Source organism: Pelmatolapia mariae, linkage group LG10_11 (assembly GCF_036321145.2).
Source record: "Pelmatolapia mariae isolate MD_Pm_ZW linkage group LG10_11, Pm_UMD_F_2, whole genome shotgun sequence".
Lineage (NCBI taxonomy): Eukaryota > Metazoa > Chordata > Actinopteri > Cichliformes > Cichlidae > Pelmatolapia > Pelmatolapia mariae.
In genome coordinates, this window is record NC_086236.1 from 70,618,770 (window position 1) to 70,633,641 (window position 14,872).

General features: G+C 38.8%; 2 protein-coding genes across 2 annotated transcripts; both read left to right on the forward strand.

Moving 5' to 3' along the window:
* The first annotated feature begins 167 nt into the window (after positions 1 to 167).
* Positions 168 to 3,093, forward strand: LOC134636758 (uncharacterized). Its single transcript, XM_063486889.1, has 5 exons — positions 168 to 410; positions 873 to 1,387; positions 1,641 to 1,806; positions 2,036 to 2,268; positions 2,453 to 3,093. The coding sequence occupies exons 2-5, from the start codon at positions 926 to 928 to the stop codon at positions 2,591 to 2,593; spliced, it is 1,002 nt and encodes a 333-aa protein (XP_063342959.1). The 5' UTR covers positions 168 to 410; positions 873 to 925; the 3' UTR covers positions 2,594 to 3,093.
* A 1,741-nt stretch (positions 3,094 to 4,834) lies between these two features.
* Positions 4,835 to 14,858, forward strand: dnase2 (deoxyribonuclease II, lysosomal). Its single transcript, XM_063485630.1, has 7 exons — positions 4,835 to 4,983; positions 5,578 to 5,675; positions 5,868 to 6,039; positions 7,050 to 7,155; positions 8,180 to 8,344; positions 13,079 to 13,297; positions 13,577 to 14,858. The coding sequence occupies exons 2-7, from the start codon at positions 5,578 to 5,580 to the stop codon at positions 13,939 to 13,941; spliced, it is 1,125 nt and encodes a 374-aa protein (XP_063341700.1). The 5' UTR covers positions 4,835 to 4,983; the 3' UTR covers positions 13,942 to 14,858.
* Positions 14,859 to 14,872: the final 14 nt, after the last annotated feature.

A 14,872-nucleotide genomic window follows, 5' to 3' on the forward strand; every position in this document is an offset into this window, starting at 1 on the left:
AAAGCAGCAGCTGCTTTAACAAGTGTACATGAGCATTATAAAACCTTTCCTTTGGAACATGATTGCATTAACCACACACATCGCACATATAGAGAGTGATTCTGCTTTTAACAGTAATATTTCATGCCAACCTGACTTGTCAAATATGGGCCGAGTAAATAGGGGTGGGCTGTGGTAAGAGGAACAGGAAGAGATGAGATGAGAGAAAGACAGAAGGTAGCAGGGCAGATAGAAAAGGCGAGAGCTCATCACGACGGCATGTGAAACTAGCAGATTTTCTTTTTTTCTTCTTTGCTCTTAATAAAGACGTTGACAGGACGAGTTATAAGCCAAAAATGCTGTGTTCACTGGATCAAGACTTTGAAAGATGATGTTTTGAGGAGATAAAAGGAAACGAGGCAAACGAAAAGGTAAGGGCAAAAATTAACTGAAATTTAAATCACTTTGTGGTAGACAGTAGCTTTAGGGGGGAAATAACAATGTGATCTGTCAGCAAGAGTTATTCGACTGAACTGTTTGGGAAAATACACAACAGTGATCACCTACCAACAAGACGCTGACATTTGTGATCACATAGTCAAACGTGGTTGTTTTTACATAGCTAGGAGGAGTTTGTGACTTCAAGTTTCTTTTAAATTTCTGCCTAAACATCTGTTGCCCACATGCTGAAACCTGTCAAACTGGTTTCTCACACGTTTTGTTTCAAAAGAAAGGCACAGCAGCTCTGCAGTACTCATCATGCTTTTAAGTTTCAGTGTTTATAGATGTCGTGTTTTTCCTTATGGTATTTTTTTAAAGTACTAACCGAATTCTGATATTTTGGATCACCTTTTTTTTTATTCACCTCCAGCTTCTTTCTGTTTTCTCATAAGGATCATAAGGATTGTAAGAGAGACGACTGGACAACACAGATATCAAAGTTGAAATGGCTGAAGAGGAGCTGTTGGAGCCTCTTGTCATCATTGAAGATGGAGATTTGGTAGAAAGTATTACTGAAATTAGGGCGCCAAGCGGTGCAGATGTCACTGTACAAAGCTGTAGCGAGGAGTTTGCTATCAAAAAGGAAGAGGAGCACACAGAAGAGGAAAACAGTCAACAAGAAATAGCGGGTGAAATAAATTTAGAAGAGCAAAGCCCGGAGAAACAGCAGATAAACAGAGAAGAAGACAAACCAGAGATAACAGAAAGCACAAATGATGGACTCAAAGGAAATGACAGTAAAAGTGAAGGGCAGCCGGATGAAGTGCTTAAAGAAAAAACTGAAAAACCCTGTAGCACAGAGGATGAAAAGGCCACACAGAATGACCCTGAGGCAGACACAAACAAGCTAAATTCATCTGAGCTACAACCCGAGGGGGGACCAGACCACAAAGAGGATCTCAAAAAGGTTGGTATTTGCTCTTCTTACCCTGAGATTACCTGTGTTGTAAATCAGTTGACTTTAACACTTTGCCACCAGCCACTGCAAGAGAAAAACAGTCTCGTGGTGGAAGAACTGCAGGTACCACTTTATTTCAGAGCATGTGGGAGTACGTAGGAGTGGATTCTTTTGCTTTGCCAACAAACAGTTTGTGCCACTCACTCAGAAACCATTCCTCTCTCCCTCCGTCTTTTTCACCCTCCCACCTGTGTTTTCTCAGGCTCACCGGTTAACCCCTGACTTCCCAGAGGCGCTGTATGACCTGCTTTGCACCTTTCAGGAGGGCAGACGGCTCAATGACCAGCGCTGCTCCTTCAGGCTGGAGAGTGGGGTCAGGCGGAGGAGGTGCCACTCTGAGCCCAACACCTCCAAACCAGTTAACAGAGGTAAGCGCTCTGTTTTGCCATGGTAAAGTGTGGAAAGGGATACAACTTTTGCATTTGTTTTTGAGTTATGACTCATGTTGAACAACCAGAATCAAATGTAGCCACCCATTCTCCCTGACTCAGGAATTTTCAGCTACCATGTTTCCATGTTTTTTTCCTTGACCACTGACCACTGCCTTTCCCCCGCCTTTTGACCATTTAAGCTCTTTTCTCTCTCATTTCTTTACAGTCGTCTTTTCCTCCATGACTTCACTGCAGAAAGAGGAGTTTTTTGACCTGGTGGCCACTGCACAAGGACGGCGGCTCGAGGACCAGAGGGCACAGCTTGGAAGGTCTTCACCGCCAAAAACAAAGACCAGAAGTGTCAGAGGGAGTATAAGACAACTGTCCCTGTCTGTGAAAAAGCCTGCACCAGTTCCTGCGCCTAAAGATGATCTGTACGATATGATTCTAACCACACAAGTAAGCAATGAGCTTGTTTGTTTAGATGTGTTTGTCATGAGCTGAGGTGTTTTCTGCTTTGTTTCTGAGAAGAAAAGTTAGTTTGGCGCCTGTTCTCACTAATGCGAGAAAGAGTGTTGGCAGCAAACCTTTTGCCTACTTTCATTGCATTGCTTTCATTTTCACAATTTGTTTTGACCCACAGGCTCAGGGCAGGCTAGAGGACCAGCGCAGCAGGGCTCCAGGTCCCATGGATGATGAGGACTTCTTCTCCCTCCTCCTGAGGGTCCAGGGGGGACGCATGGATGAGCAGAGGACCGAACTACCATGCTTGCTGCAAACCTGAGATGGAATAAAACCCAAAAGTGTGGGGCTGCTGTGTGTGCCAACTGCCAATGTAGCCTCCCTGCTTAAGTTTCTATTTAAAGAGGACTTTTTTTTAACCCCAAAATGCTTTGTTTTGGGGGCTGGGGTGGAATTGCTGTATCTCCTAATAGTGTTAAAGTTGTCAAAATTGGAGCAAAAACGCTAATGTTTGAGCAACAGTGCTGTTAATGTAAATTAGGAGAGTTCATGATGAGAAGTTTACTTTTAGTTAATTTTTTCCAGTAACCAGGATCAGTAGATATGTGCTTTCTCTGGAATTATTCCATTGTATTGAATGTCTGCAATGAGCTCTTGAATGGTTGCTGTGTGTGTGCGCGCATGTCCTAATTGTAGAGGAGGCAGTCTGATGAATTCTATTGTTGTCATTATTTGTACAGATCTAATGTAGCACAACAGAAATAACAGTGAGCTCCAAGTTCAGGAAGTGCTGGGACTAGTTCTCCAAAATAAATCGAATGCATCCTGGAGAGTTTATTCTTTAATTTTCATTATGTCTTTACATATAAATCTTGTAGTAGCCTGTAACTACAGGCATTTTGCTTGTGACACAGGGATGCATAAGACCTGTTCTGCTATGTTCATCATTAGGCATCATTTGCTGTTCTAGTTCACATTCCCACAACTTTGTGATAATGTTTAATCTTTAAAAAAATCCCCCTCCGCACATAAAACACTCACATATGAATAGATGAGCCTTTTAGGGAACAGGCGAGGCTAAGATAAAGCTGTTAATTTTTTACAGACTTTGTGGTCTGAAAACAGGTGTTATCTCAGAGTTCCTGAATTTCTCTTTAATAATGTGACGTAACCTCAAAGGAAATCAGTAGTTACTCGTTGAACATTGTTCTAGATGTATGTAATATTTTCTTCAGTCTATGCAAAAAAAAGTTAACAGATAATCACTAACCAGCTGTAATGGCTACTTTCAATTTAAAATGTCCCCCAAAATTTCATGTAACTCTAATAACAAGAATCAGTCAACTAGGGTTAACCTAAAAACATGGCACCAGTTGTGAAGTTAATTGTTAACACTGCTTCAGTGTATTTGCTTTAAAACAGAGTATTGTAGTCACTGCAACCCGTGGTCACTTTCTGTAGTGCTACAGGCAATAATCAGGGCCACTTTGAGCGGGGCTCTTAGAGCAATACTGTTTAGTCCACTCAGCTCAGAGGACAGCTTTCTGAGGAAGCCCTCGTTGATCAAGGCAGCATAGAGTTGACAAGAGGATGCTGTGTCACTTCCTTAAACAGTATAGAGTTATATAAGATGAGACAGGATTGTAGGGGGAACTGAAGAAGAAAGCATAAATACTGCATATATATATCTTCATATACATATATATATATATATGTGTGTGTGTGTGTGTGTGTGTGTGTGTGTGTGTGTGTGTGTGTGTGTGTGTGTGTGTGTGTGTGTGTGTAGCCACACTTTTCACCTAAATTGTGAAAGAGTAAAACAGGAAGAAACAACAGAAGTTCATCTTACCAAATTCAAGTTCCACTTTTAAGATGAGTGTGTTTATAGGGTTGAGCCGAACATGTTGTACCCCTTCCCCCGTTGTTAGACAGATTACTGGCTGCTTATCAAAGACCATACAGGAAGACCATACAGGAAGATATATTTGCCATAATATTTATGGAACCCAGGTGATTTAGAGGTCCTTCTGGGCTCCAACAGATTCAGGAACGTCTTTAAAAACTACAGTTACGCAACTAAGTTTTAAACTAACAATATTCAAGGGGAAAAATATTGAAAATGTCTTTTTAAAGTAGGGGAAAAGTTCAATCTGCTTCTGTTATAAGAAGTCTAATTATTATATTATATTATATTATATTATATTATAAATATTATATTATATTATATTATAAATATTATATTATATTATATTATATTATATTATATTATATTATGTTATGAAAGGTGTTTGTAATAGCCGCTTTTCAGGGTAGGACCGCCTACCAGGTGACGTCATCAACCACATGACTTCATGAAACTAGGACTTTTTGAGAAGGATAAGTTTCGAAGTTTTGGAGCATTTAAAACAGTCTTCACGCCTAAACCGTGAGAGCTATTTAGGATTAATTGGATTTTATTTCTTTAGTGCGATAATTTTCCTGCAGTGTAATGTCTGTCGTTGGTAGCGATCGCTCCGTTCTCTTTCTCATACGTCATTGTCTCCTCCCGGAGCTTTCGGCCGAGATCAAAACAACCAGTCCCTGTAGGAAACACTTGTAGGCTGGGATGCACTCGAAGAAGACGAAACTTGAGGCCACAGCCGATCTTCGTGCAGCAAAATAAAATAAGACTTTATTGAGAACATACGTGAGGGCAAACAGACAGAGCTAAAGGTATGTTGACTCAAACTTATACTGCACTTTTTCACTTTTCTATCGCAGTTATCTGTAACCGCTAACGATTCCAGCGACTGATTATGCTTTGATTTATAGGATCAAATCATAAGTATTATTAGATTCAGCTGAAGATAAATATTAGTTAAACGTTTTCATATTAAAATCATTGTTTCTGTTTTTATACAGTATTTTTGTAGTCAGGAGCTTTAGTTTTTACGGTAATACTAAAAGTTTCTTTTCATTCATTTTCCAACAAGTCACAAGATGAGGTTATAACTTACCGGTGATAGTATATACCCACTAATGCATGGGTATGAAAAATATAAAAATAAATAAATAAATAAACCCTTCAGTGGCTGGACATTTTTCTGCTTATACTTTAATATTTCTACTCCAACAAAAAAGACTTTACACTGTTTTATTGGTACTTTTACTTGAGAATACTGAAACTCTTTACGAAGGAGTCATTATTGGTAAAAAGAAAAAATGAGCTTCAACCAGATATTTTGAACGTGAACTCATCATTTAATTTCCTAACACATATACACATATTTAACTGTAGTTATTAATATCTCTGTCTCTTGTTCTTAGATGCTTCTGTTCCTGTCCGTGCTGATCCTCTACGTGCCGTTAGAGGGCAGCAGCTCACCAATCAGTTGCTACAATGACCAAGGAGATGCAGTTGATTGGTAATTCATTAATAACAATTCCTGAGAAATCACGTACAAAAGTCCTCCTTATTTGTTTGTTTTAACCTAGATGTATTATTCTGATTAAACAGAAGCAATATTTTCAATAACAGTTTAGCATTTACAGACATGCACCAATATAAGCAGTTCTTACATGTACAGCCTTTCTGTCTGTGTCTCTGTTTGATTTAGGTTCTATATATACAAACTTCCCAAAGAGCATGGCAGTAAGTCTCCTGAACAAGGTGAGATGTATTTGCTTTTGGACCAAGGGAGTGAAGGATGGACTGAAGGGAAGGGGACAGTGAATGACACCACGAGCGCCCTGGGCAGGACGGTCGGACAGCTGTACACGCAGGGGAAGGTTTGTTTCCACCAGGTTTCTTTTTTCTGCTACAAAGGTGGAACTGAGTACAAAGTTTAAAAACTGTAAGCTCAGTTTCATTTGGAAAAACGCCCACATGAAAGCAAGTGTTCTTCAAAATGTGATTATCATACTCTTTTAGGTTCTTTATTATTAATTGATTTAGCATATGCACAATTAATGCTAAAAGGCAAAAAAACTACAGCTGTTTTAAGATGAGTGGACCTTCAGTTTATATTTGACCCCAAAATATGTCATGTTTTAGAAATACTGATTTGTCACAAGGTAAAATGTAATATTCTCCTAAAACCATGTATAATAAAGTTGAGTTGAACTTCCAATTCTTACGACTCACAAAACTTAAAATACATTTTTGTTTATCACAATAGCCAAAAGTGACAGATAGTGCTGGTGCATCGACTTCTGTTAACTGCAATACTTCTTTGCTTTAACCACACGCAGAGCAGTTATGCTTATGTGCAGATTTTAGTCCTAGAAAACCACTGAGCTTAGGGTATTTCAATTTTTCCTGCTTCTTCTTTGTGACCCCAGTCACAAGACTTCTTGTTTCACCAACATGATATGCAATAATAAGCATTTTTTTCATAGACATCTGCTATATCCGGTTGACATTGTTAGATCAGAGGAACAAACATATAATGAGAAGTGAAACTGCATCTGTTCATTCAGGTGATCTGTCTTTCTGGGCGGTGATTGTGCAACTAGGAGGCGGAAAAGGTCATTTACTAATTGAAAATTTGATAGATTCATCAAAACATGTCAGCGAGTTTGTGGATAAGATTCTGAATCAAAAATTACTGGATGCATCCATCTGTGCGTAATTGTATTGGTTAACATCACCAAAAGTGATGGATGTCAGTGTGTGCCATTTTATTTATTTGTTTGTTTTCTTTTGAGGTGAAAACATTTGTTTCTACATTTTCTATGATCGGTGAGTACACATGCATGACGCTACAGTTAAAAACCTTTTTGTTTTTGTTTTTTTACAGAATACAGACATTGCATACATCCTTTACAATGACCAGAAGCCACATGAGGACTCGTCTGGTGACAGATGGGTTCATAACAGTGAGAGCAGAGGGGGTCACACGAAAGGTGAGCTCTCTGATTGTCCCAAGACTGCAGAAAGTTCGATTAATACATCTGTTTTCCAAAATCTTGGAATAGTATGAAAAAAATGAGATGAGTGGGGGGTACTACTCCACGCCAAAATGAGCCAGTTGAGGTGTTCCGGGCATGTCCTAAGAGGCGGAGAATCTGGGGTAGGCCTGAGACTTGCTAGATAGATTATATCTCTTGTTTAGCTTGTGAACATGTTGGTAGTCCCCCTGGATAACGTGGTCAGGGAGAGAGACATCTGGGCATCTAAGCTTAGACTGGTCCATCAGCGTAACTTTGTGCTGAACATTTGGGGGGTCAAGATCTCCGTCTAAATAAATAAATAAATCTGCGTAAATTCCCAGATGATTAAACATGCAACTATTTTGCTGGTAATACCTGAAACGATTAAAGAAAATCAACAGCCTATTTATGCAAGATAATTCATAATTTTATTGGGGGGGGGGATTATATTGGTTGGGTCTGATTATTGGGGGGGGGGGGGGGGGGGGGGGGGTCATAACCCCCCTATCCCCCCTGGAAATTATGCCCCTGTCCACGACCTGATCATGGATAAAGAGCGAATGGATGGAAAAAGCAAAATTTTTTAAATCAACGTTAAATAAAAAAGCATAAAGACAACCTATCACATGTTTAAGCTCCTCTTTTTACTTACATGAAAAGTATACAGTATGTTCATTATAAATTTGATACTAGGAAGATTTAAAAACGCTGCAACAAGGGCAAAAAAAAGTCTGGCAAAGATTTGTTATAGTAATAAAAACATGTTGAAACATCTTATTATCAACCTCACGTTCTTCTTTCATCATTTATATATTCTAATTCTACTTATTAAAAAAGAAGTGCAGATTAATGCCCATTACTTACATTTCCTCTGATGCGTAAAAACAAATGAGCATAGATAAATATATTTTGTTTTCACTTGAATGTCCACGTTAACCATCTTCAGGGAAAACGTTTGATGTATTTTGCTTACTATTTTAATATCTCTGCTCCTCAGGTGTTGTGCTGCTGGATAAAAATCAGGGTTTCTGGTTGGTCCACAGCACCCCTCAGTTTCCTCCTGTTCAACAGGCAGGGGAGTATTATTACCCCAGCAGCGGGGAGAATAATGGGCAAAACTTCATCTGCGTTACATACCCGCTCGACCATTTCCAGACCATCGGTAAGACTGGAGCCATGCCATGTGGCCTCTTAGCGAAAAAAGAGTTGATATAAAAATGCAGTTAACACTTAATGAGGATGTTTAAATGGATGATGGTATTAGATTGCAATCACAGTATGAGGGCTGGGAGGAGAAGGTCCAGACAGCTAATGACGATTCATATTCTGTTCCCTGTCTGCAGTTATGTTGGTCTGACTAAATATGCTTTAATTAACAAGGAACTGAAGAGTTTCTTTTCAATCTCATATCTTTATTAGGGTAATATTTTTGCTTGGTAGTTAAAAAGTCAAGCTGTTGTAGCCTGTGGTAGTATTTTGTGAGAGATTACGAATAAGAAGTTTATGTTTATGTAGTTTACTGTGTCAGCCAAACATCTTAACCATGTTAACTTAAGGCCTGCAGACCAAACTGGGGCTCACAGAAGCTGTTGGATGTTCTGCCAACCAATTTCTAATATACTAAATAAAATAGAGATAAAAGAGATTCAATTTCAGTTTAATGTAATCTCAGCTACGATGCAGCTGTTAAATAGAGTAAAATATGTATTTGCAAAGTTTTTGTAAGTTTCTTATAGTCCCAGTAGTCTGGCTTCTCTAAGTCACCCCCTTCCCTCCCACTATGGCTCAGGAGGTAGAATGGGCCGTCTACCAATCAGAAGGTCGAAGGATTGATTTCCCAGCTATTCCAGCTTACATGTCGAAGTAACCTTGGACAAGATGCTACACCCCAAGTCACCCTATGCATCCACTGTGCGAATATTATACAAAGTGCTTAGGTATAGAAATATAGCTTATATGAATGTGTGTGTGATTTGGTGAAAGAGGCTTTTTGTAAAAAGCACTTTGAGTGCTCAGTTAGAACAAAAAAGCGTTATACGAATACCAGTCCATTAACAAAATAAAAAAAAAGAAAAAGTAAAAAGACAACCATGCAAAGTGTTATGGTTTAATGCTATTTTATATTTGTCCACATAAAGGGCGACCTGCTCTATTCATCTACAGCTCCACTTTTATTCTTGAACCCTACAAAAGTAGTTTTGCATGATTCACAGTTGAAAATAATCAGTATTTGTCTCATACTTTGACTTTAGTGAGATTTCTCAGTTTATCCTCCTTATGAGTTAAGCTCTCTTCCTCTTTCTTTTAAAACAACTTAGTCTGCTTGCTGTTTGGGCTTCTGTCCTCTCAGTGAAAAAATCCAGGTAGTCAAGAATTTTAAAAAAGCCTGATTGACACTTAATCTTTATCGCAGTCTGAACTAGTTTTTTTCACGTTTTTTTCTCACAGAGCTTATTTGATTATTTGTTTTGCCATGTTTAATATGAACATCCTCACTGGAACACTGTCTGTTAGACTAAAAACAAGGAAAGTAAAAAGCAACCAGTCAATATCATCAAACATCATAGGTCTTTCTAATTAAGTTCATTGATTAGTGATTGTGCATCTTTGTATATGAATGGTTTACTACTAGGTATGGTGCATACCAGCACTTCTTACTATTCATATTAGAAGTAGGAGATAATGCATCCCTGATGAAGAGGGAGAGATATATGCAATAAAAAATACATATATGTAATACTTAATTTATATATACCTAAGTTTTTTGACATGGTTAACAAAGTTACAAAGTGAAAAGAAGAAGCAATGTATTTAAGTAAATGGCAGTGCAATTTTTTCAAACTATAAAGCATATTTTCATTATTAGTCTTACATATAAGACAACTTTTATACTCTCTTTGTCACAATCCAGCTAACGGACTATGACAAAGAACAAGAGACAAGGTGAGCTGGTAACTTGGTAGACACAACCGATTTACAAAAGCACAGCTAAATTTAGACATGCTTGTCTGCGGGTCAGTCGTGTAGTGTAGACTCTAGTGTAGAATCACACTGAGATCACACCAGAGAGTGACTGCGGAAAGAAGGGAGCTTTTATAGGTGAACACAGGTATAGCTCATGCTGCCATTTACTCCCCTGTCAGCTCTTACAGGACAAAGCAGAGCACAAACCAGAACAAAATGGAGACATCTAGTGCCAGGATGGCCGAGGGGTCATCCATCACAAGATAGGTTAAGGAAGTCCTTCCCCAGGAATGTTTGAGCATACAGTACTTCTTTTTCTGCGTTGTGATGAACTTTTATCCTGTAATTTTGCCTCTGTTTTTTAAACAGATCATGGTTGCTATTGTTTATTTAAAGAAAAGGACAAAAATTGGGCCTCCATCAACAGTTATATAGTAATGATTTCCCTCTGTGTTCTCTTTTGTTTAAGGTCAACTAAACCGTAAATGTCCATGTGGTGCTCAAAAATACTGCTGATTTATGCCGGTATATGTAATAACGAACACTTCTTAAACACATTTAATCACTAATCTGTGTCAGTATCTACAATTATTATTATTATTCCCCGGAGAAGATGATTCAAGTATCGTCTGGTGCTTAATAATCGACTCAGGTATTGACACAACAAAAACAGCCTGAACTGAGATAATCAGCATAAACAGGTGTCATCACCATGTCACCCGGCTGCCTCTGCAGTTCCCTGGCAGACCCAGCAGTTGGCACAGTTGCTATGGCAGTGCCTGGGGTAATGTAATTAAACTGAGGTATGTAACCATAGAGATACTGGCCCTCACACTCTAGCAGGGATTTGCTTTATCAGATTCTCGTCTCTCTAGCTGACATGCTGAGACTGTCAGAGTGTTCAGTCTGCAGGGTTAAATAGCAGAAGATGAGCACAACCTCATCATGTTTTTATTTTAAAGCACCTTGCAGCATTCATTTGCACATAAATTTGGAAAAATGGAGATTTCATACTACTGTCTATAATGTTTTTATTATGTTGTCAGAATTATTTTCCTGTTAATGCTTTAATTAAGCTACTTTCTTGTTTTTTATTCTAAGCACTGCTTATGTTTCAGTTTGTGCAAAAACATTAAGTATTTAAGTCATTTATCAGTTGTCACAAACGTATTTTCTTCATTAAACCAGTATGCCAATATCAGCTGGCATATGTGGGTAATTGGCCTCAAACCAAAGTATTAGGCAAATAAAAGTCTGTTCTGCAGCCTGTGCCAGATGAAGGTGTGTCAGGGGATTCATCGTGAGAGTCGTTTGAATGTCAAGACGTTTTAATTAAAACCAAAAATGTCATCCTCATGGTGACAGGACGAAAAGTCAGAGGATTACCAAACTCAGAAGAACTCATCCTCTGAATGCTATTAATATCTCACCAGAAATGCATGGAAACAGCAGATAGTTGTGAAAGAATTTCAGTCCAGAGTAGTCGACCAATTGGTAGACATCGCCATTACGTAGCTTTTATGGGTAAAAATGACATTTTCAGCCTCGCTTATGCATGAATGTATATAAAGAGAATAGAATTGAAGTTTTTTTTTCCAGTTTTTCACATGTTCTTCAGTGCTGCATACACTGCTTTGGTTTATATTTTGAAAGGAGAGAGCAAGATTTTATTTTCCGATTTACTTTTGTGTTGCTTTAATTTAAAATTCAGTTAAAAGTAAAGCCAGAGCAATACTTAAACTGGAGGCTGATGAAAATAATTTTTAATAACAACCTGCTTAACTCTGCATGATGGCGGTTCTCTGCTACATGTGCCGCAGACAGCGCTGAGCATAAGCAATAATGTATAAATAACAACTAAGTGAAAGCTGCGATGCTCAACAAACTATGCAGTGACACAATTTCTAATTTACCCCAATAATCTTTATTCCTGCGTAATGTTCTGTGTGCACAAATAAAACAAACAAAATGTCTCAGTGTTTAAACTTAGACATTTTACTGTTTCATGAAAAATATTAGTTCATTTTGTTATGGGGGCCATAAAAGGCTGGAAAAGTAAGTGGAACTAAAAAGAAACAGCTTGTGGAACATGCTAGTGACATTATTGGGGTATAAAACGAGCATCTTAGAGAGGCAGAGGTTTGCCAATCTGTAAAAAAGTACATCTACAAATTGTGAAACAATTTCAGAATATTGTTCCTCAAAGGAAAATTGCAAGTACTTTGGATAGCTCATCATCTACAAAACATAATATCATCGAACGATTCCAAGAATCTGTAGAAATTTGCGCAAGTAACAAGAAAATCAGTATTGTGGGCCCCCAGGCAGCACTCCATTACAATCAGGCAAGAGTCTGTCATAGATATCACTGCACTGGCTTAACAACACTTCCAGAAATCATTGTCTGTGAATACATTTTATTGTGACATCTACAAGTGCAAAGATCCAGAAGCCCCTCCATTTTCTCACAGCTCATTTAAAATAGACTGAAACAAAGTGGAAAACTGTTCTCTGAAGAAGTCTCTCAAAAAGTGCTGCGACGGGTCTTCTCAGTTCCCGGGTGTTTGTTTGTTGTAACCTTGTTACAAGACCAGGGAATGCTACACAGTAATAAACACAGCCCTGTCTCAGCTCTGTTGGAATTGAAGTTGTATGTATTGGTCTGGTGTGACATAAACAGAGATCTGATTATGGTTTTAACTTGCTTTACGTCAGGCATCAAACAGGAAGAAACTTTAAAGTTATTCCTTAATTGTATGTACAGTTAGATTATACCTTAGTTATATGTTACTGTGCACAGTGTTCCAGTACAGGTCCGTCAAATGGCTTTGAACCAGTGTCACCAGTGCAGTGCTTTTTATTTGCTTTACTTAAAGGATGATGTTATTATAGGGTGTGGTTTGCTTTAAATCTAATTTCTTTTGCACCACAGGAGAACAGCTGGAGATCAATCAGCCTAATGTGTATGACTGCAGCATCCCAGAGTCCTTGGCATCCCAGGTGCCTTCGCTCGCTGCTCTTTGTGACAAAAGAAATCGGAAATATGAATTCTTTCCACATGCCAAACCTGTGTCCAATCGCAGTGTGACACTCACCTCAAAGGGTGGGACAAACTTCATCAGCTTTGCCAAAGGAGCCTCTTTTGACAACGGTACAACTTCATCGAAATAAAAGCAGTCTAAAATCTGTGCTGGCAACAATCCATCCTTGTTTGAGCTCAAACATCAGTGGTTATGTTTGAGCTGAAATGTCGCCAGAAATAATCCAATATCAAATTTTACTTTGTGATTGTTCTTTGATGTCTTTTCTAACCCTAACCCTTTTCTTTCTTTGTGACCCTGAATATTTTTAGAGCATTCGTACAGTTTACTTGCAATAAAAAATGTAAAAAAAAAATACACCCTCATCCATCTTGTGTCCCCTTCATCAGATCTGTATCATGCGTGGGTGGCCCCAACCCTCCAGTCAGACCTCTTGGTCCAGTTCTGGATTCGCTCCACGGGCATCCTTCCTTCCGACTGCTCGGACGACTGGAAGGTCCTGAACATCAAGCTCCTCAACCCTGGGCAGACGTTCTCCTTCAAGACCAGCCAGGACCACTCCAAATGGGCGGTGAGCCCCAGTGAGACTGGGGCTGGTGGAGGCTGGGTGTGTGTTGGGGACATAAACCGAGATGAGGCTGAGGAGAAGCGGGGTGGAGGCACAGTGTGTCATCGTGATCCGGTGGTGTGGAAGGCTTACCGAACAGCGGCCTTGGACTGTGAGGACTGTCAAGGAGAAACAGTCCAGTGCTGAGAGTCTGGAGGAGCCAGATGTGTCAACTTGGACATGATGAGTCATGAGGGTGAAAAAATATAACGTGAACAGGGTTTTATGTGGATTTATTTGTTACAGATTTCTGTTCACATCTAGTGAAATCTGCCAATAAAGATGCCAATAAACAGCAATGCAATATTTCAATCTTGAAAGTCCATAGAGTCTCATCTTCAAATAATTACTATTTAACAGTAAATAGTAATGACTTTCAAGTATGTGCAGGTGTTATTGTTTATTTCAGATTTGATTCGTAGTGACCAAAAAACCAAACATCTGCATCTAATTTAGGTGTAACTAGAAGTCGTGAGATTACACATTAAAGCCAGTCATCACTCACACCTACTAGAGAAGTAGACATATAATTCAAATGAAATGATCGACTCGTCCAACTTTAGCTAAAATATAAAATTTCCATCAGCCACAGACACTCATTGGGAACATTTTACGTGTTCCTCTGTTAAGTATGATTTCATGTGGTTTTTAAGGGTTATTGAGTTGTTCTCTTTATAATTTTAGATTTTCTGGAGTTGGAGAAGTAGCTGGAATAGTTATGAGTAATGTTCATTTTTTAAAAGACAAAAACCTCAAAAGTGGCACTTTAGTGGTTCAAGCATCTTTATAACCACTGGGTACTGTTTTCAGAGAAACTGAAGAGACACTGGTGCGAACGGGATGAGTGCCATTTCACTCACTGACATTTTCTGCTTTTAAACATTAGCTCGTTTATTCTCAGGGAGAATTCCAAGCCTGCTGGTTAATTCTTTTTAATCAAATGTGGGAATGATTGTGCTTAATAACAATCTGTCACTGATGATAAATTACAGACACTTGAATCATTAACCAGGCTTGTATGAGTGTGTATGCATCTCCAGCATGTGCTTTAGATTTGATACTTTTCCACATGTATACA

Coding starts and splice junctions, on each gene's coding strand:
- dnase2 (XM_063485630.1), top strand. CDS start 5,578: ATGCTTCTGTTCCTGTCCGTGCTGATCCTCTACGTGCCGTTAGAGGGC. Junction 7,156..8,179: donor CAGAGGGGGTCACACGAAAG/GTGAGCTCTCTG, acceptor TCTGCTCCTCAG/GTGTTGTGCTGCTGGATAAA. Junction 8,345..13,078: donor CGACCATTTCCAGACCATCG/GTAAGACTGGAG, acceptor TTTGCACCACAG/GAGAACAGCTGGAGATCAAT.
- LOC134636758 (XM_063486889.1), top strand. CDS start 926: ATGGCTGAAGAGGAGCTGTTGGAGCCTCTTGTCATCATTGAAGATGGA. Junction 1,388..1,640: donor ACAAAGAGGATCTCAAAAAG/GTTGGTATTTGC, acceptor GTGTTTTCTCAG/GCTCACCGGTTAACCCCTGA. Junction 2,269..2,452: donor ATATGATTCTAACCACACAA/GTAAGCAATGAG, acceptor TTTGACCCACAG/GCTCAGGGCAGGCTAGAGGA.